The following is a 23,271-nucleotide window of genomic DNA, read 5'->3' as shown; positions in this document are numbered from 1 at the left end:
CTCTTGTCCTATCGCTAGTTGCCTGGGAGAAGAGCACGACTCCCACTCCTCTACAACCTCCCTTCAGGTAGTTGTAAACTGCAATATTGTGTCTCAAGAGATTTTGACATAAATATAAACTGAATATTAAGAGGCTTGTTTTCAAATGAGGATTTTTAATGTACACATGCAATTAAACTGATGGCACCTACAATGGATTGTTTACGTGCACAAATTATTAGTGATCTACTTTAATTTTTTTTTTTGTTTGCATAAACTTCTATTTTGAACGTGCAATCCACAAGCTACACAAATTATCCCTGCAGTTGAATATACAACTTTGCAAATATTATTAACTGCAAAAAAATGAAGTCAATCTACAACAAAAGCAAGATCATCAAAAATAACATGTCTGCCATGCATTTCTTATGGTCTTTTCCGATTTTAATCACAGGGACAAATAAGAAAAGTTTTATGTTTATTCAGGAGCAGTTACTCATATAAATAGCCCTTAGATCATCAGGTAGCTATTTCCATTCCACTATCACAGTAATAAGCGCTTACTAGCATTTAAGACCTGTAATAGACAATTATTAAATCCTGCTATGTTACTACTGAAAGATTGTCAAAAAGAAAAATTCAAATCCAGGAAGTACTTATTATTATTGTTTCCTGTATTTCAGTTGCTTCTACAGTGAGTTACATACCAGCCACATAATCACAGTCTTTGGCCTTAGCAGCCTCTGTTTCAGTGACACAATGAACTCGATCTCAGTATATGGTAAATGAGTCTCAACTTTCTGGATAACAGATAATGAATGAAAACTTGAAAATTTAGACAAATCTATTACATAACAAAACACCATTTCAACCATGTTGCTCTGGCTGTGAGAACACTTGAAGAGATTTGACTTAGTTGTTGTTTCACATCCATGTGAAACATGGTCTAGAACATGGTGAGAGTATTTCCCACTGCTAATAGAAAATGCATTTGTTCCTAAGCAGGAAGCAAGCTCTAATCCAAAATTTCAGAAATTAAGTTTTACCCCTTGAAGTAATATCCTTTGTCACTTTTCTCACACTCCTGAACGCTACCTTTGTAAAGGAGAGAAGACATGGAAAGAAAGAAGTTCAAATACACAGGCTCTGAATTTCTTAAGCTACAAATTAAATTCAGTTCTTTTATTAAGAAATAGCAATACCCAGTGGACTCCAAGAAAACCTGAAGGAAATGTAATAAAGCACAACAATTGTGTATCACCATTATGTTCAAGGCACAACCCCACATGCTGGCCCAGGAAGGGAGCTTCACAAAATTGCCCAAAATCCAGTATAACCAGCTTGAGCGTTCCCACTGACCAGAGGGATTAGCGAAGGTCCACTGCAACAATTATTTTGCTGCCCCACTTCCTACATGCCAGCCTCACAGCAAACCTGATCCTGACCTGAAAGAGTGACCCCTCTCAGGATTCTGCCAGAGGAATCCTTCACAATGATTAGAGCATTTCAAGGTGGTGAATACAAGCTAAAGTGCCCTACAGACGCTAACGAATGGCTGGAGATGAGCAATGCCCACAAAACCCCATAGTGGGGAAAGAGAAACAGCAGTATTGCTAATACCTTGCGACAATATGAGGATATTCTTTCAAGATCAAGAACATTAGTATCCTTCCTTCAAAGGCTTTCCTGGAGACTCATATGTAATTCTCTTGATATTTTGGGAAACAGCTAATATAATAAGTTACCTTGACAGGAGAGCAACAGTATGTTTTCTGGTGTTTGACTGAATCAGGAATGACTTAAGAGTTCCTGTGATAAATAAAATTCTGCGTAGTAATTTCATTTTTACGTCTCTTTCCTTAATAATATGACTTCTAGTTTTCGTTTTCCAATGTTTCGTTTTCAGTAGGTAACTAGATTGTAGCCACAAGAGTATTTGGCATGGGAAAGAGCCCTCTTTTACTTTCCCCTCTCAACTGTCATGTAATAGTGCTCTGAGCTCTCCAACAGCTACTGCTTTCCAGCTCACATGTGGTTGTTTTCCAGCAGCAGATTAAGTGATCCCTATGTACACGATAAACCTACAATCTTTTCAGCCGTTAACCCCTGTCATATTCCCCAAATATCACAACAGGATGGTGTTTTAACAAAACTTTACTTAGAATTCTGTTTTAATACAAAAATGGCACTTTGTCATTGTACCTGTTAACTCCCTATGTTACCAAGGATAACAAACTATGCTTGGTCCCAGAAGACATGGTCAATTCAGTCAGACAGTTTATCAATGAAGAAATCACCTAGAGTAACATCAAAAATATCTATCTAACTTCAGAGATTAGGACTTGAAGATTATCTAAAAGCCCTTTCTTTAAAACTACTTTCTGTAATGTTACTTTCAGCCTGCCCTACACTTCATTTTTCCGTCAGTAATATGGAGATAATATTTACCTACCTTAAGGGGACTTTTGGGGATCAAATGAATGAATGAATGTGAGAAGCTTGAATTTGTGGCAATAAGGACTAAATGTTAGGCAGGTGTCTGCTCAATTTACTTGACTTATAGAGCCCAGACTGAAGGCTGACCTGTTAAAAACCTGCCTTTTTACTTGTAGACTAAGAAAACCAACAAAGATTTATCATTACCAGGGAATAAATATGGAACACCCTGAAATCACTTGTACAGTTATTTTCCAGCTGTCATCATACCTAAATTATTTTTAATGATGCAGATATATATTGCACTTGGTTGCTTCCCCCCAGGACCCTGCACAACCTAGATTCACAGAATCACAGAATCACAGAATCAAGCAGGTTGGAAGAGACCTCTGGGATCATCAAGTCCAACCGCTGCCCTGACACCACCCTGTCAACTAGACCATGGCACTAAGTGCCATGTCCAGTCTTTTCTTAAACACATCCAGAGATGGTGACTCCACCACCTCCCTGGGCAGCCCATTCCAATGTCTAATAACCCTTTCTGAAAAGAAATTCTTCCTAATGTCCAACCTGAACCTCCCCTGGTGAAGCTTGAGGCTGTGCCCTCTTGTCCTATCGCTAGTTGCCCGGGAGAAGAGGCCAACTCCCACTTCACTACAACCTCCCTTCAGGTAGTTGTAGACTGCAATAAGGTCACCTCGGAGCCTCCTCTTCTCCAGGCTAAACAACCCCAGCTCCCTCAGCCGTTCCTCGTAGGACAGACCCTCCAGACCCTTCACCAGCTTGGTCGCCCTCCTCTGGACTCGCTCCAACACCTCAACATCTTTCTCGAAGTGCGGGGCCCAGAACTGAACACAGTACTCAAGATGCGGCCTCACCAGTGCCGAGTACAGAGGGACGATCATTTCCCTAGACTGGCTGGCTACACTATTCCTAATAGAGGCGAGGATGCCATTGGCCTTCTTGGCCACCTGGGCACACTGCTGGCTCAATTATAACAATTAACTACGAATGCATCTGAAACAACAAATGCATTCTGTTTAATCTATGCATATGCAAATAAACTTCCCATCCTTAAGGAGAAAATGAGTCTGAGGCAATGAAAGATTGGCATTCTGATACCTTTTTTTTAATGGTGCAGATTGTAATTTTCAGGCTAGAGGAAATGTTCCCAAAGTGTAACGCACCATACCTTTGAATCTTAGACCTCCACAGGCAGTACAAAACCAATCCAGCAACTGTAGCTGTAGGGATCTGATTCACACCGAGGGTGACCTGCCCTAGGGGAAGATACCCAGTTACTGCATCTGGCTGTCAGCTCCTCCTCCACCACACAGATGTCTATGCTGCTTCTTAAGCAGCTCCTGTGTTACTTTTGTTGATCATGGTTTAAGGCAAACAGGCACCAAACTCAAATTTCCTTAAAATGCTGAGCTGTAAGCTGGGATGACTCTGGTACTGTTTCCAGATCTGTTCAATCATCAATGTACTAGGAGCAGGCATCTTACACTCTCTCCTAAAATCAGTGAACCCTTCTAAGGAGCTACAGTTCTTACAGAAAAGGGTAGGATTCAAGCCTTTGGGGAACAGTTTTCATCAGAACATCCATCAGGTACAATATTTCAGATGTCCTTTCATCCCTGTTGTTGCCACCTTTAATCAAGAAAGAGGACTTTGCCAAACTAAGGAAAAATACTAAGGTATTTTTCATTGGTTATTGGCAACAGAGTGATCCATCAACCATTCATTTTTTTTGTATCGGTAATACTTTTGTCCAAGGTCCAGAGTATTACTTTAAATGAAAAGTGATGGATTCATCCTTCAGCGCCAGGTCAAGATGTAGCCTGATGTTAAAGCTTGCAATTAACTTCAGCTGTCTGCACCAGTCTTCCTTAGATCCCACTACGCATCTGATGATAGCAAAATGAGGGCTAATATATACATATAACATGACAGAGCAATTTAGCTGAAACAACAAACAAAATAATGATTAAATCGGCTGTGTCCTCCCTTAAGGCTTTTATTTCCTAAAGGTGTAGCATGCAACTACAGCTACATGTAACTTGCAGCAAGACATATCCTGCATTCCCAGAAGAGCAACATACATAATTCAGTTAATTTACCTCCAGCATTTTGTGATGCTCATATGCATAAGGAGTGTTTTCTTGTACTGATGCAGTGTTATTACCCCAACACCACTACAAGCAAGCAGCCCAAGGGGAATGTAGGCCTGAAGTACAACTCAATTAGAGATGTTTTTGCAGCACTGTAACTACTGGAGACTGCTTCCAATTACAGTGCATTCCTGTTTCCTCCCCTGATGCCACTGGAGTAGGAACTGGTTCAGAATTTTTTGATAAGGTGGATTTTTAATGGAAAATTATGATCTGTCAGTAACAAAAGCTTGCATTGAAACTTTCTGCTTTTAACCAAATTTAAACTAGTTCAAAGTCTGATGAGAAATAAAGCGAGACAGAGGGAAGGCAGCAAAAAAATTCCTACCTCTCTTTCCCTCTCTCTCATTTGACACAAAAGAGATTTCCAAAAGTATTGCTTTGGGCATATTCAAAATGAGAATATAGGAAATCCTATCAGCTGTAGCTGAGATGCTCTTTCAACTTTTCACTGCCCTCTGCCTTGTGACAAGACACATCACTTTAAATGGTGATACCACTGGATTATGATGACCCAGAACTATCATCCTGCATGTGCACCTTCTTTTGCCATTGGTATCATTTTAACAACATATAGCAGCTTATTCGTAGGTACATTCGTGCCTGTTCTGGGCCTTCCTTGTTCTTTTCCCCTGAACCTGTGACAGTGAAAATACTAAGAGCACTTGCTTGAAATCAGGTGCGGTTCCTGCACCTTTGTCAGGGCAATCTAGAAACGTTACTTAGATTGCTATCTAACGTCCTGAAATGCACTTACAGAGAAAGATTATTTTCAAGTGACCAAATTCTGCTCTCCAGTGGAAGATCTGAACACTTTCAAATATTGCTTGATATATAGAAAGCACACTGATGACTATCCTCACCTTCAGAAATATTTTCTTAATGTCCAATATGAATAGTGCAGTCACAGGTCTCAGTGACTTTTTCTTGTCTCCACAATTGACACAAAGAACAGATTATTCCTTTCTGCAAAATCCTTTTACCTGTCTGAAAATTACTAAAACACACACACAGAGCCTTGAATTCTTCACACACACACAAACGCTTGCTTGTCATATATTCAAAGCATCTGATGATTCTTGTTTGCCTTTGGACTCTCCAGCTGGTCAACATCTTTCTTAAGATTTTATGCCCAATACTGGAAAGAGGTCTTACCATTTCTGAGCAGAACTGAAGATTACTTACTTCTTGTGCCTCAAAGGCTCTATCCCACTTTATGGTTCCTGACTATCATTTTACAGCATGACACTGTTGACCTATATTCAACATGGAATTCTGTTTCCAAGATAAGATCTCTCACAAGAGAAGAGTCTACTCAAGGAGAGGGTAAATCTGCCTGAAACAGAATTATTTAAGGTTTTATTAGTTACAACCGCCAGTTGTATCAAATAAAATCAAATGAATATGCAGCAAAGGAGCAGATGAGATTCGCAGTTGACGAATGCATCTCAGTAATATGTCTTGGAATAAATAATCTCAGCCACTCACACACATCACTGGGTTTTAAGTTAACTATAATCAATTAGAAAGGGAAACAGTACATGCTTGCAGTGATGCTTGGTGAAAGCATTGCTTTATGGAGAGGTCAAAGTGGTAATATTAGCCTGTGCGTAGACGTGAACTGAAAATAACAGAAAATTTATAGGAACCTTCTAAAAATCAATTATCCCATTCTATGCGCTCTAACTTTGAACTTTCTATTAACTATTTTATTATAGCAGAAAAGACACAGAAAAATGAAAACATTCAAAATACAGGAGATGCCAGCTATTTCTTGTGAAAATACTTTCATATGAGGGCAGACTAAGAATTTAGCATATTTAAGAGGGAATTGGATGACTGCTTAAAGATAAAATATATGGTAGGGGCAAATAAACTGTCCCTATCTACATAAAAGAGGTAAAGAATCTCAAATTCCATATAGCTTCACCAATAAAGCAACTACCAAGAGATGAGAAAAATGGGAGGTTTTCTTTTAATCATTTTTTTAATTCTTGCATCTTCCTCCAAAATACTGACAACATAGGCATATATCAAAACAGAGGACCCCCTGGTTTGGTCTTGTACAAGAATTCTGGTTTCATTACATTCTCTTTAAATAAAGGACAGACAAATGTCTCAGCAAAATGTCTCCTTACCAATGGAACAATAATGTAGAACTAAGGGGTTACGCCACTGACATTTCATTGCATATTGCGCAGGGCACGTGGGTAAATGGCTGTGGTCTTAATCTCTTCTCCTGCTGACTTACTGAGAAAGTCTCCTTGCAGAAGACAAGCTGACGGAGGCTTTGTGATGAGAGGCTTGACTCAAACAGGATTGACTGAACACAGTCTGATGCACTCAATTGCCCAGCACGCAGACAAGCACTCCTGGCCAGAGCAGGAGAGCAAGGTTTGATGATACTATGGTCTAACTCACAGAACACCAAGATCCGATAGCCAGGCTTAATAAGATCACGTTTATCAATAAAGAAGGATTAAATGGCCATAACCTTAGCAGAAGTCATCAGAGAAAAGCGTTGATTAATGATAAAACTATATCCTACTGAAATGACACAGCTGCAGATCTTGTAAAAACTACTTATATTTTTGAGAAAAAAATTACTTTAACCTAAATGCCAAATGTAGAAGGAGCACAAGTCACCACTTAACAAATTTGTTCTGCTTTACCACTGAAAGAATGCAGCTTATTGTGAAGTTAAGAATTCTACCTCAGGGTTTTAAAGGAGGAGAATTAAATAGACTACAATGTAGTTCCAAGGTGTTTTTTTTCTTATTATTCTTATTTGGCACTGCGATGAAAAGTAATTAAGCTCTGGCAAATTTTCTTCTTAGATGTAATTTGGACTACTTATCTAGCCTCTCACATGGGAGCAGACTTGGCAACTAAAAAGAAACACCTGCTTTTATCACTTTAGAACAACACTTTGTCAGCTTAGCAATATGCAAAGTTTCTCAAGCCCTTGAATTCTGAGTGTTATGCTTAATAGTATCTTATTTATTCCATGTTCACAAATTTATGCATGAATGTGGCAACAAACGACCTCACTTGCTGATATGCAGAGCAAGTAAGCCATTAAGATTTGACCTCAAGCTGACAATGTGCTAAAATGAAAACAGGTAAGAATAATACCAAACTGATAACTGAAATATAAGGTTACACAGACATTCAGCTACAAAGCAGTTCCAGGGGTACAGTTCTGCTGTCTTAGGAGATTTCCATAGCATCAGCTTGATGGCACAAAAGGGCTTGGCTGTCCCCTCATCACCCACCAACCTGCATTTACAGCAGGTGGTATGGTGCTCTCTCCAGGTTGTGAGACAAGGAGCAACCATGCTAAACACCTAAGCACAGCACAGCACAGCTTTCCTCCTCATTCATAACCTTCTGGTGGATTCTGACTCTGAGGAGGCCTGTAGGCTATGTCTACTTTATGGATTGTCCTAGCTTTGAATGCGCCAGGGATACAGGATAATAAGGATACACATGAGTAGAATTAAAGTCAATCACGTAAGAGAAGTTTAGTCCAGATGGATCCACAAAGCTTTCTGTTTATGGCCCATTTTCCCCTTCCACAGTAACCTCAAACATTGCCTACAAGGAGCATAAGAGTTTTATTAGAAGAAACTCACAAAAACATCTCATAAGGACAGCTGCAGAGATCAAGGGCATTTCTAACATCCTATACCCTGTCACAGCAGGGAATATATTTGATGAAAACACCTAGACAACGGGGAAGTAAACCACACCCCACACTGCAAAAAGACAATAATACTTGGATAAATAAGCAGTAGCACTATGCCTGAGAGTCTCAAAATAATCCTTCCATTGTATTCAGTACTGGTAGACCATCAACAGAAGGAATGGGAAGAAGGAAGAGGAACACCTGGAGAGCCCAGCAGAGAGTACCAGAACACTAAGAGATCTAGAAGACAAGTTTTCAGAGAAAAGAGTGAAAGAACCGAGGGTGAATATCAAAATGAAAATACTGAGATGTTCGAACCTCAACCACTCTGTGATTCTGGGAAAAATGATAGGAGTTTCCAAGCATATAAGAGATGGCTATACAAGGGCAGGATACTAATTTGTTCTCCAAGTCTGCTGTGGAGAGGACAAGAAGAAATGAATTTAAATTGATCCAGGAAGACTTAAGTTGAGATTAGAAAATCTTTTTAATGGTAGGAATAGTGAGGTAATTGAATGCAAGAGTAACAGGGCTGTACAGTCTCATCACTGAGATGAGATCATATTTAAGATCAGGCTGCATAAACTTGTAATGATTTAAATGTAATTGAGACTAAGTTAGAGCAAGGAAATGGACTGGATGCTTTTTGAAGTCTCTTGGAGTCTATGATCTGTGATACTATAATCATAAACTTTAATTTCCGTCTCTGGGATCACTACCTATATTAATTTATCAAGCTCCATCTTGAAATAATTTAGGTTCCTTGTCCTCCCTGCCCTATTTGAAAGGTCATGCCAGAATTCAGACATCATTCCTTTGATGTCAGAAACCTTGTTCTAATTTACACTCTAAATTCATTCAGAAGCAATTAATATCCATTTGATCTTAAAGCAGGTTCAATTTCAATAAGTCTTCTTCCTCCCTTGTACTAATTCCCGAATGGCTTTTACAAATAGTAATATATCCTCTTTCTCAGTCTTCATTTAACTATGCTGTCTATCTCAGACACCAGAAGTAGTCAAGCTGTGGTAGCACAGATTTCCTTGCAAGCCAATTTATTTTGCTCCAACTCCAGTGTCATAAAAGCTACACAGGCTGTGGAAAATGCCCTCATTCATTCCAAGTTAGCTCACGTATCTCTGCTTTTCACTGCAGTTTGTGATGAAGGCATATCATATGTCAGGGAACCCCTGACATAGCAACAAAAAAGAATGTTACATAATTTGGTATTTTAACAAGAAACCTTGGGGATTCTTTTTGTGGTATATTTTTTGATCACAAAGCTCCTGTGAAGAAGGCAACGCAGAAGCGGCAGTGTATCCCCATTAACAGGGACTGAAGCATTACCTCAAAGGTCAGTTACTGATAGATCAGACAAACCAGTCTGATACAGCTCATCTCTTCCATGCCAGAACCAGAACACGTTCCAGACTTGTCCCACCTTGGGAAATGGAAGTGCAAACAGGATTGCAAATTATCTTTGTTTTTCTGACACAATAACAAATCAAATTTATCTAATTTTGTCTCTAGGATAAGTGTGCAGGCTCCAATAAATTCAATGGAACTGTGCTTGTTAAGCTTGTGGTATATTTGAATATATACAGGGAAAAAACCACACTATAAACTCTACTCCCCTCTCATTCACCTCACTCCATTAAAAAGCTTAAAGCAAATGGATTTATATATTAGACATTTTTTATAATCTATTTTATCTCTACTTTAGATATGATCTAAAATAACTTGGTCACACAAGACTTTATGTACATGGCCAAAACTAAATTGTGGAAGATAAAATTTTATCCTCTCTGTATTCAAAGTGAAATATCTTATGTCATATTTCACTGTGTATTTCTACTGTGAAGATAAGAAACTAATCATTCATAAGCACACCAATGCCTTGTAGGACAGGGTGTCCAGATCAAGCCTTATATCACTTAGACTTTATTTTCAAACATACACGTATGGTTTCTACTGGTGCTTAAGGAGCGCACTGCATGCAGCAGAAAGCAGGATTTGCCTTTGTAGGGAACGACTCTTCTTGTACTTTCATTTGTATAAACATTATCTGAAGCAAACTACTTGCCAATTACAAAAATACAGCCTGAGAAGAGAATCAGGTTCCAAGGCTTGTACTGAACAACTTGGAAAGGACTCCTCCGTTGGCTTGTGAGGATTAATACTGAAATGCTCCAATTATAGAATATTGTCTCATGCAATCACGGTTGCCAATGGTTACTTCCTACATATGTCTCCATTAGGTTGCCAACATTCCCATTTGTTTTGAATTAGAACAAATACTCGGAAACACAAGAAAAACAGGCTGCTAAACTAAGCCAGATAGCAATGAGCCATGAACCTCTTGGCATTAAGAATGAGAATTTCTAACATTAATGCTTAGCAATGGGAATGATGCCACTACTGGCACCTTTAAGTTAAAGCATCTTAACAAAATTGACTTAAACTGCTGCAGATGAACTTTAAGTTAGTGCCCGAGAAGTTTCAGGAATCATTGGTAAAAATATCTTTGGTTTTCTTTCAGAGTTCACTTATTAGCAGCTGCTTAGAAATCTAGACTGTGAAAATAATAAATGATGAATCCACTTTTCAAAATGCAGCTTTTCAGATATCCAATGGAAATGCTTTCCAATGTTTCAAAAACAAGCACATATTCATTAAAATGACATCGTTGCAAAGCATCATTGCAAATATAACAGTCTTGACAGGTTCTGTATCTGCCTGTGTTCATTCCAGTTAAGACATTTATCCAGAATTTTTAAACCCACATCAGTTCATTTATACTAATTTTAAAGAGGGACAGACACATTCTAGAGTACCACAGGCTGGGGGACAACATCTCAGAAATATTGAGAAAAACTGAATCAATGCATCACCACAGTCAGCTACATAAATATATGAAAGGATGTGTTCCCACAACAAAGTCAAATCAAAGGGACAAGAGCTGCATGGTGCTACCATAATAAAATTGTCAGAAAACTTCATTTTAGCTAACATACCTGGTTGCTAGATTATAAGCAGAAAATTAATAACCCTGGTGGATGAGACCTGTGTAACTCTTTTTAATACAAAACTGTAAAGTATAGTGGAATGTCTTGAAGAAGTCTTGGATGTCAAAAGGAAAAAAAATCACCTGACTTAAATTTTATGAACTCACAACACTGCAGTTTTTATTGGAGCCCAAAGATTGACAAGAATTACCAAGGGTTGGCTATTTTTTTAAACTGTCGTCTTTTTTTCAGATTTCTTTCTTTTCCTAGCAATATAATTTCACTTGCTTGGAAATTGGAATTGCAGGTGTTTGAATAAATGTATTGAAGTGATCTACTGTTGCTAAAGTTTATGTAAATGTGTTTACATTCTCAGCTGAAGCCTGACTTTGTAAATTTGTAAAACATTACTCATACCGGATAGCCTTATTACCTAGACAACAGACATATTTGAGAAGCTTTTTCCTCCTTTCATCTCACCTGATTGAAGAAACTCAGTATTACAGGAATCTGAGCAATTCAGTCTTCTGCAATGAAAGCAGTAGTTAACGCTATGTTTAGGAATGGTCTGCACGTGGCCAACCCTTCAAGCTGGCAGCCAGACTGCAGAAAGAAGGAACGCCTAAGAAATTATTTTATTAGGGAAGCTGCATATGCTCCTTATTAGACCTTCACCTTGGGAAAGTGAAGGCACTGGATATAACTGTTCTGAAGAGTTTTGAAAAGGCAGTCCTGGAGAAGCTAGATAAACAAAAAAAATAATTTTAAAAAAACGGCTCTAGAAGCCCACCAACATCCACACATACATACTAGCACCTAGCATCCAGCCCCTAAACTGAAAGACAGAGCCATGGAGAGTCTTGCTGCTGGCCCATGGCTGATGAATGGACTTTTTGCATGAATGCTACCATCCTATTCCTGCTGCTTTTCACGCAATTACTTTGAATTATAAGTAGGTAGGCAGGTAGGTAGACAGACAGACAGATAGAAGGAAAGAAAGGAAGAAAGGAAGAGAAAGCAAGGTTCTACTTCATTACCAATCTTATTTATATTCTACATTTTCTTCTCTCTGTATTAAAACTGAAATGCATATTTCCCCCTTTTCCTCTTCTTGCATGCTTAAAATCATCTTTTCTATTATTAGGTTTTTCACATCAAAGAAAAAAGACATTTAATTTAAACTTACGAAGCATGTGTCTATTGAACCAATACAGAGGAAATCAACATTTCGTATAACTTGGCAACATCTATGACATTTGACTCAATTTTTATCATAGTTCACAAGAGGACATACATTAAACTTCTAAACAACAGCAGGGATTATGTACCTGACTCCCTGAAATTAAATTTCCCAAAGTACAAGCATTAAAGGAGGGAACAAGAGATTTTCGGTTCAGCCTCTTAATATGTTCCCTGGGAAGACAAACACAGTTCATTTCTTTTTGTTTTTTCTTGCAGAGAGAAAATTATATATGGGAAAATACAGCAGCAATTTGATAATCTCTATTTACTCTTGGGAAGTAAAATACTTAAGTTTCTGAGACAAGCTTCAAAGAAACTAGAGCTACATTCAGGTTTCCTTTCTAATAAATAATTTTTTATCCTTTAAATAGGATTCTCCATATTTTTATATGGAGGAGCTTTTTTAAAATTATCTTGTAAATATCTAGAGCATTTAAGCATGAAAACTTGCATTTATATCTCTCAGTATTTATAAAAATTATTGAAGATAGAGGTAGAATTCATAACAATAGCTTCAGCTTGCTACTGTTTTAAATGAAGTCTCTTTTACACTTTCCCCATTTCATTTGAGTTGGAACAACTATGCAGTTGTTTATTTCAGATTTTTCTGACTTACAGGTTACCTGTTTCAGAAATACAGTATAGACTGAGCAAGCAAACACCAAACCAGCTGGTGGTAATAAACTATTTGATGGTGTCACCTTTCACATTTAGGGACTGAAATCTCTCTCATTTTGAGGCTTTTTTTTTCTGTAGGAATCAGCTGCAGGCTCGCTGAGCTAACCTGCCCTAGGAGTTGTGCCTGCGAAAAAACACGGGAAGGGTAGGCAGAGGGGGTCTACACTGCAAACACAAGTCCCTGGTTCAACGGTTTCACCAGTTGTAAATTACGGAGTTTGCTTAGTGAAGTTCTTCTGATAACAACCAAATATCTGAATTCCTCCCTCCTGGTAAACTAAATAGCAATAACATTGAGTACACACTCTGTTTCTGAAAAAGGGCTTCTGCTGTTTTTGGATAAACTACATTAAGAAACGCCAGCAATTACAGGGCACCTAATAAATGCATGTAAAAGCTAACAGACAATAAATATCTGTGAGGCAACTGGAACATCGTCTTTGGTGAAAGAGCAATGCTGCCCCTTCCCTGTCATCCTGGCTGTGAGCTAAATTGCCCAGGTTTCACAATCTCAGTCAATTTCGTTTACAGCCAGCAATGCCAGCAAATTGCTTTCCAATGGAGACAGAACTTTACTCTCTCACTGACAGCCTGAATGTTAAAGAGAAGAGAGGCAGGAAAAAGGGCTGAAGACCTGCAGAAGAAGTACAGACAAGGGACAGGGAGGCACAGTAAAACAGAAAGAGAAATTAGAAGCAGAAGTATTTTTTGCTTCCTAAGGGTGATACCTCATATAAAATTAATATTTACTAAACTATCAACATTTGTCTGTTATAACGCACAGAGAAAAATAGAACAAATAAGTATGTTTACTCCTCAAGGCGCTTTCATGGAGGTTTCCCAGTCTTCCTTCTGGTTTTTGCTCCCAGAATAACACAGAAATGTCAATTTTTCTTAAGAAATAAGGAAATCATTTTGTGCAGCAACACACCTATGAAAAGACCCATTTTAAAGAGCTACAGTGATTTTAAGCAAGTATTACCCATTACTAGCCAGATTATGAAAGGCGTTCATCTTCCCATCAACAGCTGGTCTCTCCTTGCTGCCATTTAATTAATGAAATACTCACTCCTGAACAACCACTCCTCTAAATAAATAATTCTCAATCAAATGCCCATTCCAGATGCCACATATGAATGGCAGAATGGTAAAGAAAATTTCAGAAAAAAAGTTCAGGTAAAACTCACAAGACTATCCAGACAGTATGCTAAGCTCCCCTTTACCTTGTTGTGTTCTGCTGCCCACTCCCTGTTTAGAACTTGGTTAAATTACTAGCTCTTTTGAGTTGAACCCTCATTTCAGGTTTTCTGAAGCTCCTCGTATGTGAACAAAAGCCAGTGCTTCCACAAAGCAGCAGCCGGTCTCTGCCCTCTCACAACACTCGGTTCAACTCAGCTACGCATGTCCTACCAGGTTTTTAAAATTATTTTCAAAAATTTTTAAAATTTGCCAAATTCACTGAGCTGACTAGAAGCACATTGAGCCATGCTCAATGTACTTTATATGCATAATTTATACATAGAAATTATTTGGTTTCCAGAGGAATGACACCTCTAATAATTGCCACCCTGCAGAGCTTTGTGCCGATGTGGTGTTAACAAGCACCAGGACTCTTGCTGTGGTCCCACTCCTCCTCCTGCTGCCACGCACATGCTGACAGTCCAGCAGTGGCACTGAGCAGACTCCATATAGCCCATCTGTCCCCATGACAGATGAAATTATATTAACTTCTGAGATGGAAGTACATTAAGAGCTTTGTTGCTGCAAAAGCTCTCTTTTGCCTAGGGGGCATTACTGTTCAGGGTTTCTAGCAATACTGTCAGGAAGATATTGCACATCCATACCACTTCCCTAGCCATCGAAGTTTAGGGAAGCCAACTGGTTCTTCCTTGGCTGAGCCACAGGGTAGTTCAAAGGGCCTTAATATTACTTCTGAGTATGATTCAGACTGTAATTAGGGGAAAAAACACTTTTTCAGAAGTGTAACATCCAAAAGATTTATTTCCTTTATCTTTCTTTGCAGGGATAAGGAAGGGAAAGAATATGACAACCCTGCTTTCCCTCATGAGGAGTATAACAAAGGCAAACAAGACGTAATGAAGCCATTTCTTTCTGGTACAGATGAGTGTTGGGCGCTACTTTGGGGGATTCAGTAACTTCTGAACTGTGAAAATATGCTGTGTTTCATTAGAAATACACCAATTTTCATCAAAAGTGAAATCCACATAGTGTGATTTGCCCTTATTGTGCTATCAAGAATTATTCTAATTGCTCTATAACCTAAAGCAATGTAAAACACCACATTAAATCACTTATAAAATATTATGCTATTTAGACTATATATATGAACAATTCAAAATTGCTGATTTATTAATAATGCTGATAACATACATTGTAGCTTTACAGAAAGAGGAGAAAACACTCAGAAAAGATGGTGAATATTAATGATGGCTGCCATTTGAAAAATCACTGAAATAAAAACATTAATAGTTCACAAGGTTGCTAGTTTTCAGTCCCATTTGCTGCCAGAATAATTCCCTCCCACAATTTTATATTTACAGAGATAATTTACCATTCAACAGCCATTACTTCAACAGTGTCATCCCAATGTCTTGACAATATTTTATGTCCCTCTGCTACTACAGTACATAACAAACCTGGCAGCATGCTGGCTAGTAGCCATTCATCAGATTTAACAGACCAGACACTGTAGGCAGAAGTAATACCGGGATTTCAAACGCTGACAGTCATGCAAATATCTTTAATCTAAAAGCTCTGTGATTTTTTTCTTCTGGCAAAATTTACATCACTCGTTTAAATGCCAGATTTTGCTTGTTACTATGGCACATACAAGATATGCAATTAGAAACGAGTAATTGAGACCCAGGAGTTCCCATTTCAAGCTCCTTTTGCATGCTCAGGTGGTGAGTCACAGCGAGGGAACCAGAGCTGTGCTGACAACAGCTATTTGCCAATACTCAGGAAAACAAAATGTGAAAAGCGAGTTCCCTCGATCCAGTTCATCCACAGTATTACAAAGCTACTACAGTTTGTGACTGCACTGCTGGCACATCCTAACTGTGCATCTGTGTGCCATTCATGGGACTGGGATTTGCAGCTAACTCTCTGATAGCCTGGCTTAGGGTATCCCTGCCAGGTGCCATCCTGCCCATGAAAAAATCACAAAACTTAGAAAAGCAGAACCAGTTTTCAAGTTTTCAGCCATTGTTAGGGAGGGCACCGCATGAGGAGTTCATGAAAGGAGAAAGTTTTTGTTTGGATGGGCAACAAACTTGGAAGAAAAATACATTTGTTACCCAATACAGAGATACATCTGAATTAAACGCATGTAAACAAGGGCTTTAAAACAATACGCTTGTGTTCTCACTTTTGCTCCTATTTCCTCACTCACTCTTAATTTTCAAGAACTTATATTAAAAAATGCTTAAAAGTCACTTCTTACACTGATTTGAAATCCATTTTCTTCACAGCAGAGACTAGTAAAAGCATTTCACAGCTCCAGTTGAGGGTGACATAGGAAAAAATGAAGATATGCAAGGGACAAAAAAATAATATTTAAACCTTTCTGTGGTTTAAATTCCCATTGGTAAGTAAACAATGCCTCTAATTTAGACTAGTTTAAGACTATAGCTCAGTATGATAAAACAATATTCAAATGAGTGGTCAATTTTATGGGATAAATATATCACAAAATGTGGCTTAGAATATTTTCATTATTTGATGTATAAAATGGCCAGATAACATTACAGTTAGAGCCCCAAGTACTGAAATCAAAGGCCAAACTCCTATTGATGTTAAGTATTTTTAATTGGGATTATTTTACTAGAACACAATCGAAGACTTTTGTTCCAGAGCTCATTATTTCTTACTCTTTTCTCCAATAGCACAAGTATTCTTTAGGCACAAGGGACAGCTAGCTCTCAGCTTTTAATGTTAATTATGGTAGTCTCCTTAGACATCATCACCTCTTCTCTTAATTCATAACGTAGGCATAAAGTATCAGTTCAACTTTCTGCTACAGTAGCATAGTTCACTGCACTCTAGGGGGTTTTTGTGACATCTTCTTCTTTAAAGCTTTTCTTATAATTCAGTAATAAAAAAATTACTTCAGAATTATACTTAAAACAGAAGGGTATTTTATTTTGGGAATGAATTAAAACCAGTAAGTCAGAAAAGAAGTTAAAGAGAAAAAATAAATAAAAACACTCTCTCTTGTATTTTTTCCAGTTGCATAATTCAAAGGTAATTCTGACTTCATACTGAACCGAGATGGACATTATTCATTAATACAGGCTAGGGATGGGATACAAGACCAAGATGAAGACACCTAGCCCTGGTTATCTACAAATGGGTGTCTTTAAGCACAGCAATGCTCAATGCATTGCCTAAGGACAGCTTCCCACTGACATATGAGACATCCTATAGCATCTGGAACATCTGGATGGGGTTCACAAATATGGTTCACAAATACAGCTCGTTAGCTGTAAGAAACCATATTCCTGTAGTGCAGCAGCTGGAGGCCAGACAGTAAACTCTAGAGCATCTCAAACCACACTAGACATCGACATTCAAGCAACCAGACAGGATGTTTAATGTCTCATTACAAATCAATAGAGATCTCATCAGCATAGTCAGTGGAATTTGGAAACCAATTCAATTCTTCAAATCACTCTAAAGTAGACATCTAGTCACCAGTGAGTTGAATTGCTGTATATAGACATACAAATTCAGTCGTCTTAACCTCAAGCTGAGTCCTACCACAGATGTCTTTAAGTATATCTCTACATTCATCAATCCCAGCAGTGTTGTAACATCCAAATAGCCACAACTGCACCTCGTATGACCCAAATAAGTTAGCAGAAGTTACATTACTTCCCTTCTCCAGTGATTGTCACACAAAAATATACGCAACCAGCTTCTTGTTTTCCACCCCAATTAAAGATGCATGTCAATCAAGTAAATGCTTATTTTCTTCACAGGAGAATTACTACAGGCAAAAGGAAACTCAGTGTTCATCAGCAGAATACTTCTTTAGTGCCTCCACAAGGTAAACAAGAAGCATCTGGATTTTTCCCGGGATCATTCCTCATCCACTCACCTATCTACATTAACATTTTAGTACAAATCAGGAGCATATATTTTATGTGACTCTCCTATCATTCCCACTTAACACTTAACTTACTTAGGTTATAACCTACATTACTACAGCTGTGCCAAAGGAAACCATCTTACCAACAAGCTACAAAGCATTTGTAAAGACTGCATCATAAATTAAGTTTAATTTGCCACCATCAAGAAACAAACAAACAAAAATAGTATTTCCAAGCACAAAGGTTTGTTTTCTTTTATCTTTTGCTTTATTTTGTCTTATGGAAAAAATTAGGGACATAAACACTGATGATAGCAACACATTCATCAACGTCACAATTTCTTGGATTATATCCAGTTACAGGAACATCCCACTCGTTCCATAAACATGAAATATTAATATTTAATGGCCTTAATATTTAAGTGCAAAAAAGCTACTGTAAAAACTGTATCTCAAAAAATTGTTGTCAGGACCCACGGCTACTCTCATGTAGTGACTCCCCCGTTACATTCTTTAACATCTAAAGCTCATTGTGTATTTTCCTCTAAAATGTTTAGCAGCCATAACAATAGCAGCCTTCAGTTAGAGATTAGCTATCATTGTTGACTGAGAAATTCACTTACAGAATCTAGTTTAGCTGCATTTTACAGGCAAAGCACGTAAAAAATATTTTTCTTCATCAGATTTAGGAGAGGTGACCCTCAAAAAGCACACACAGTGAATAAAACTATAGTTACGAAGACAGTAAATTTGAAACACACATTATTAAAAATTAGACACCATAGATAGCAACAAATATATGTCCTAAAATGAAGAGGTGGTGGTCATACATCATATTCAAATGAGCATGCAAAAACTATGGGAACTCACTATTTATCAGGGGTGTATTTGGGAACATAAAATTAGTCTGAAAATAGAAAGCTGTAACTTTTCCTCTTGGTGATACTCATTCCCGTAGCACCTAATTCTGCCATCAAGCATCATTGTCTCCAACATATTATTTAAGGATTTTGTAGTTTCGGGTGTCACTGCCTCTCTTGCTCTTATGCAATGACTTTCTTCCGAGAATTGCAGAAGTTTTGATATAAATAATAAGGTATTTAACACCTTTGAATTAGGAAGCTCCACCTTTCACAGATGGAACTGAAACAGAGCTAACATGTCCCAGATTTACAAATTTTCTGAAGTGATCTTCTCCCAGAAAAGATTACAATAACTCTAATTTGCTTTGGAAAATGACTGTGTCCTAAGTGAACTCTCCTGCAATCTGAGGTCTTCTTATTGCATTAATATCTAATATGAAAGAGAAAGGGATTTATTTTTTCCTGAATCAGATTTTGGTGATATGTGTCATCATTACATGTCCAAAACTAGTGAACACTAACGCCACGGAGGTATCAGTCATGACTCTGTAGCTGTGGGCAAACTCCATTTCACACTTGAAAAAATTAATTTAAATCCTGCTATGCTTAAAAAACGCATCATATACTCTCCAACCTGAATGACCAACACAAAGTGAGATCCCTAAATATAAGCTTAAACATAAATTCACTGATTTATGAGTGAATACATCTACACCGAATAAGAAAAATCTGATTCCTCAGGGCATTGCCATCAGCCTCAGCATGACTAAAAATGAATTTTGGCAACAGCAGGAAGCAGGCTTTTCTCATCCTGCTGCTGCCCATTTAAAGTTCAAGCATGTTTTATGAAGAAGCAAGGCGGTAGCTAAGCTCAGAGCAACTGTTTCTAATTGTTGTAATTAGGCAGATGACAAGTAAAATGAGTCCAAGGGCTCATGTGGGAGGCCATTTTGACAGGGAAAAACTTTCCTCTCCAGCTAATTTGTGCATGGCAATCCTATTAAGTGGAGCAACGTAGAGGAGGGGCCCACATCAAAAGTTTTCACTGATAAATCACCTTCCAGCTGCCACCATTCTCTAAAGATCCTACAGCTGGTGACAGAACTCAGAATTTGTGCTCATAAAGCTCCCTGTGGTACTGCTGACTCCATTACAGAGTGGAAAAAAGCAACCTTAGCTGGATAACTATGATCTGACCATACAGTAAGCTTTTAACCATAGAGGCAGAGGGACTGGCTTTTTGCATCTGTTTTGCGTTTTTTTTTTTTCCTTTTTTTTTTCTTTTTGGTGATATTAATCTCCATAGTACTCTTCTGAATCAATAGATCTATTACAAAATAAAGGCATTTTCATCAGCTCACTTCAGCTGCTCTGCCAAAAAAAAAAAAAAATCTTAATTAGCCAGTATTTTTGGGCTGCTTTGTTATAACCAGCAGACTGGTGAATCTGCCCCCAACTGTTAATAATTAGAAAGTCACTTAAGGATGCATATCTTCAAAGTATTAAAAATAATTATGCAACAGGACTGTTACGGGGTATGCTCACTTAATATAGATTAAAAGAATGAGATAAGAATTACTGAAGATGTACATATAAGGTTGTCTTGCAATGAAGGTATGTGTGTGTGAGAGGGGAACGGAGGAGGAGATCCTCATCAGGAAAAGACTACACAACTCAGAAAATTTTCTCAAAATATTCTTTAGTGGAATCTGTGCTTTTTACCTAATATTAGAAACATATAGTCACACAGATAAGGCAGTATTAAACGGATCACTGCTGCCTCTGGAAAGGAAGATAAGTTAGCCTTTGGTGCTTAGATATTCGCTTTCTGACAGCTGTTCTTTCTCACAAACTTCCTCTGCCAAGCGAAGATTATTTGGGATTGACACATCTGTGCTTTGGAATAAACAAGATCTTTTCTCTGATAGGGTGTTGGAAATGGATGCTTAAGATACAGATAACAGTATAGTCTGTCAGGCGTATTACATAGCTTGAGGGGGTGTCAGGGAAAAGGTACCAAGCCACACGAATACCAATATATGCCTAACTGTTTACGAATCCGTACTATTCCAAAAGGTACCAAGAGAAGAAAATCTTTTCTTCATACACCACAACCCTGCCAAGAAAAAAGACAATTCTGCTTCCTACCCTGTGGGAGGGTGGAGACATAAGCGCAGAAAGAGGAGACAAGATGGTTAGGTTGGAGTACCTGAAATGGTAATCTGGAGATTTTCACACAAAGCAGTGATAAGAACTAAGGAAGGTAAAAAGTGGTTTGATTTCTTCAAAAAATACATATCCCTTTGGGACCACTAACTGCTCTGTAACCAACCAGCTGCATGTGGCGTATCAGGGCTGCCAGCATTCATGCAACCGTCATGAATCAACAAACTTGCTACCCCATCCATGACTGGAGATGGGGAAAAAGTGACAAATGGTACCAAATTCCTCAGTGCCACTTTGTTAACCACCAGTGCTAAGGCTGCTGCTCTAAATACAGCCTGTGTTTTATCTGCAGCCCTAAAGGGTGGGTGCCCTCTTCTATTTAAGCTTTACTGTCTCCTAATTCAGGCCAGAATGCTTCACTGGTGAGGCAGCGGACTCAAGTGAACACCATGGAAGTACAAACATTTTAAGCCTTGTCCAAGTTTTGGTTTTTTTTTAAATGTATGCACAGAAGCAGAAGTCATCTATAACAGCTGTCAATAATTGCAGTTGCTGTCGCACATGAATGATAACGTGATGCCCTAAAGATCTGGTGCTGGAATATATTCTTTTTGTTTCCCAGAAGATGTTCTTCAGCAAAATAATACCAAACCAAACATATTACATGCATGCACATTTACATGTTTATGTAGACAAGCATTTGAAAGTGACAGTTCCTCATAAATCTATCCATAAATTACCACTAGTCATTTTCAGATATGATGCAAATTAAGACATCTGCACAGGCTCCAGGTATCCTTGAACTCAGAATCTCTCCTTTTTATTGCCAAAAGTGACATTTAATTGCAAAGAGGTGTTGAATCTTTGTTAAACTTTACTGTTACATACATACTACCATTCACCACTTCAAATTCAAGGTTTGCTGCCATTATATCGGTACAGATTTTCTGTTTGAATACTTGACACCAGCCAAATCCTGCACTTTTCTTTTACCTGGAGTAATGGATAGCTTGATGTCCTGCAATATTAAAATAGAAGTCAGTTGTATGTTTCATCTCATCAGTATGTCCAGAGACTTCAATCCAGTGTGCTATTGGGAGGCAGTAAACTCCATCTACTATGTTGCTCTGGTTGTAAACACAACTTCGATCATGATGGGGCCCATTACCTAGAACAGAAGAAAGGACAATTGTGGGCTGTGTATTCGGAAAATCTTCCAAAAGATTTGCAGGAGCTGTGAACTGAGTATTTAAGGCCAGGAGTGATGTTTGCTGCCTGTTCAAACTGTGTTTCTCATACCACATAATTAACACCTAAAATAGTTGTAACAGAAGTGCTGCCAAAAAGCAAACATTCAGCATTAAGATCAGTTTTTGCAAATCATTAAAAAAAACCATTAAAGCTGTATAAGACTCCCAAATCATCAACTGTGGCACCTAAAATTTCAAGAATAATTAATTCCATTAAGTTCCTCATTTGATGTCTGATAATATATGACCTCAGTGTTTGTTTAACATATCTGCTGTGTGACCTCCCTCTGGGGGGTCCAGCTGATGTGACCTGAGGTCTAGCTCTGACACGGCACAGCAGTGTCACCATGCCTCGGGCTTACTTCTAAGGAAATTGCCAAGCTATGAGAAAGACCTTGGAGAAAGCACAGAGTACGGCCATGCGCGATCAGAAAGGTAACACCGCAAACAAAGGTAGGACTGGTGACACTGGAGTTGTTAACAGCTTAAGGATTTAAGAGGAAAAACACAAACGTGGAAAGGCATCAAATCCCAAAGAAGAAAAGCAAGCAGGTGGCAGAGAGCAACCCGGCAGCAATGACGACCTGTTTCAGGGAGCAGAGAAGGGTGGTCCTCCTCCACCTCATTCACAGCTGCCAGGCCAGCAAAGACTCTTGAGGTGTCCTGCTGGGGACAGGACG

General features: G+C 38.4%; 1 protein-coding gene across 2 annotated transcripts in view; it reads right to left on the bottom strand.

The window, feature by feature from the left end:
* The window catches only part of EPM2A (EPM2A glucan phosphatase, laforin), a 40,876-nt gene that overhangs the window by 4,570 nt on the left and 13,035 nt on the right, over positions 1-23,271 (bottom strand). For both annotated transcript variants that reach the window (XM_068403886.1, XM_068403896.1), the window contains one exon: positions 22,335-22,509. In XM_068403886.1, the coding sequence (XP_068259987.1) occupies positions 22,335-22,509 (175 nt within the window). The remainder of the gene's footprint in view (positions 1-22,334; positions 22,510-23,271) is intronic.

The sequence above is a fragment of the Nyctibius grandis genome, chromosome 1, assembly GCF_013368605.1.
Source record: "Nyctibius grandis isolate bNycGra1 chromosome 1, bNycGra1.pri, whole genome shotgun sequence".
Classification (NCBI taxonomy): Eukaryota; Metazoa; Chordata; class Aves; order Nyctibiiformes; family Nyctibiidae; genus Nyctibius; species Nyctibius grandis.
This window is presented reverse-complemented; position numbering and strand designations above follow the sequence as displayed.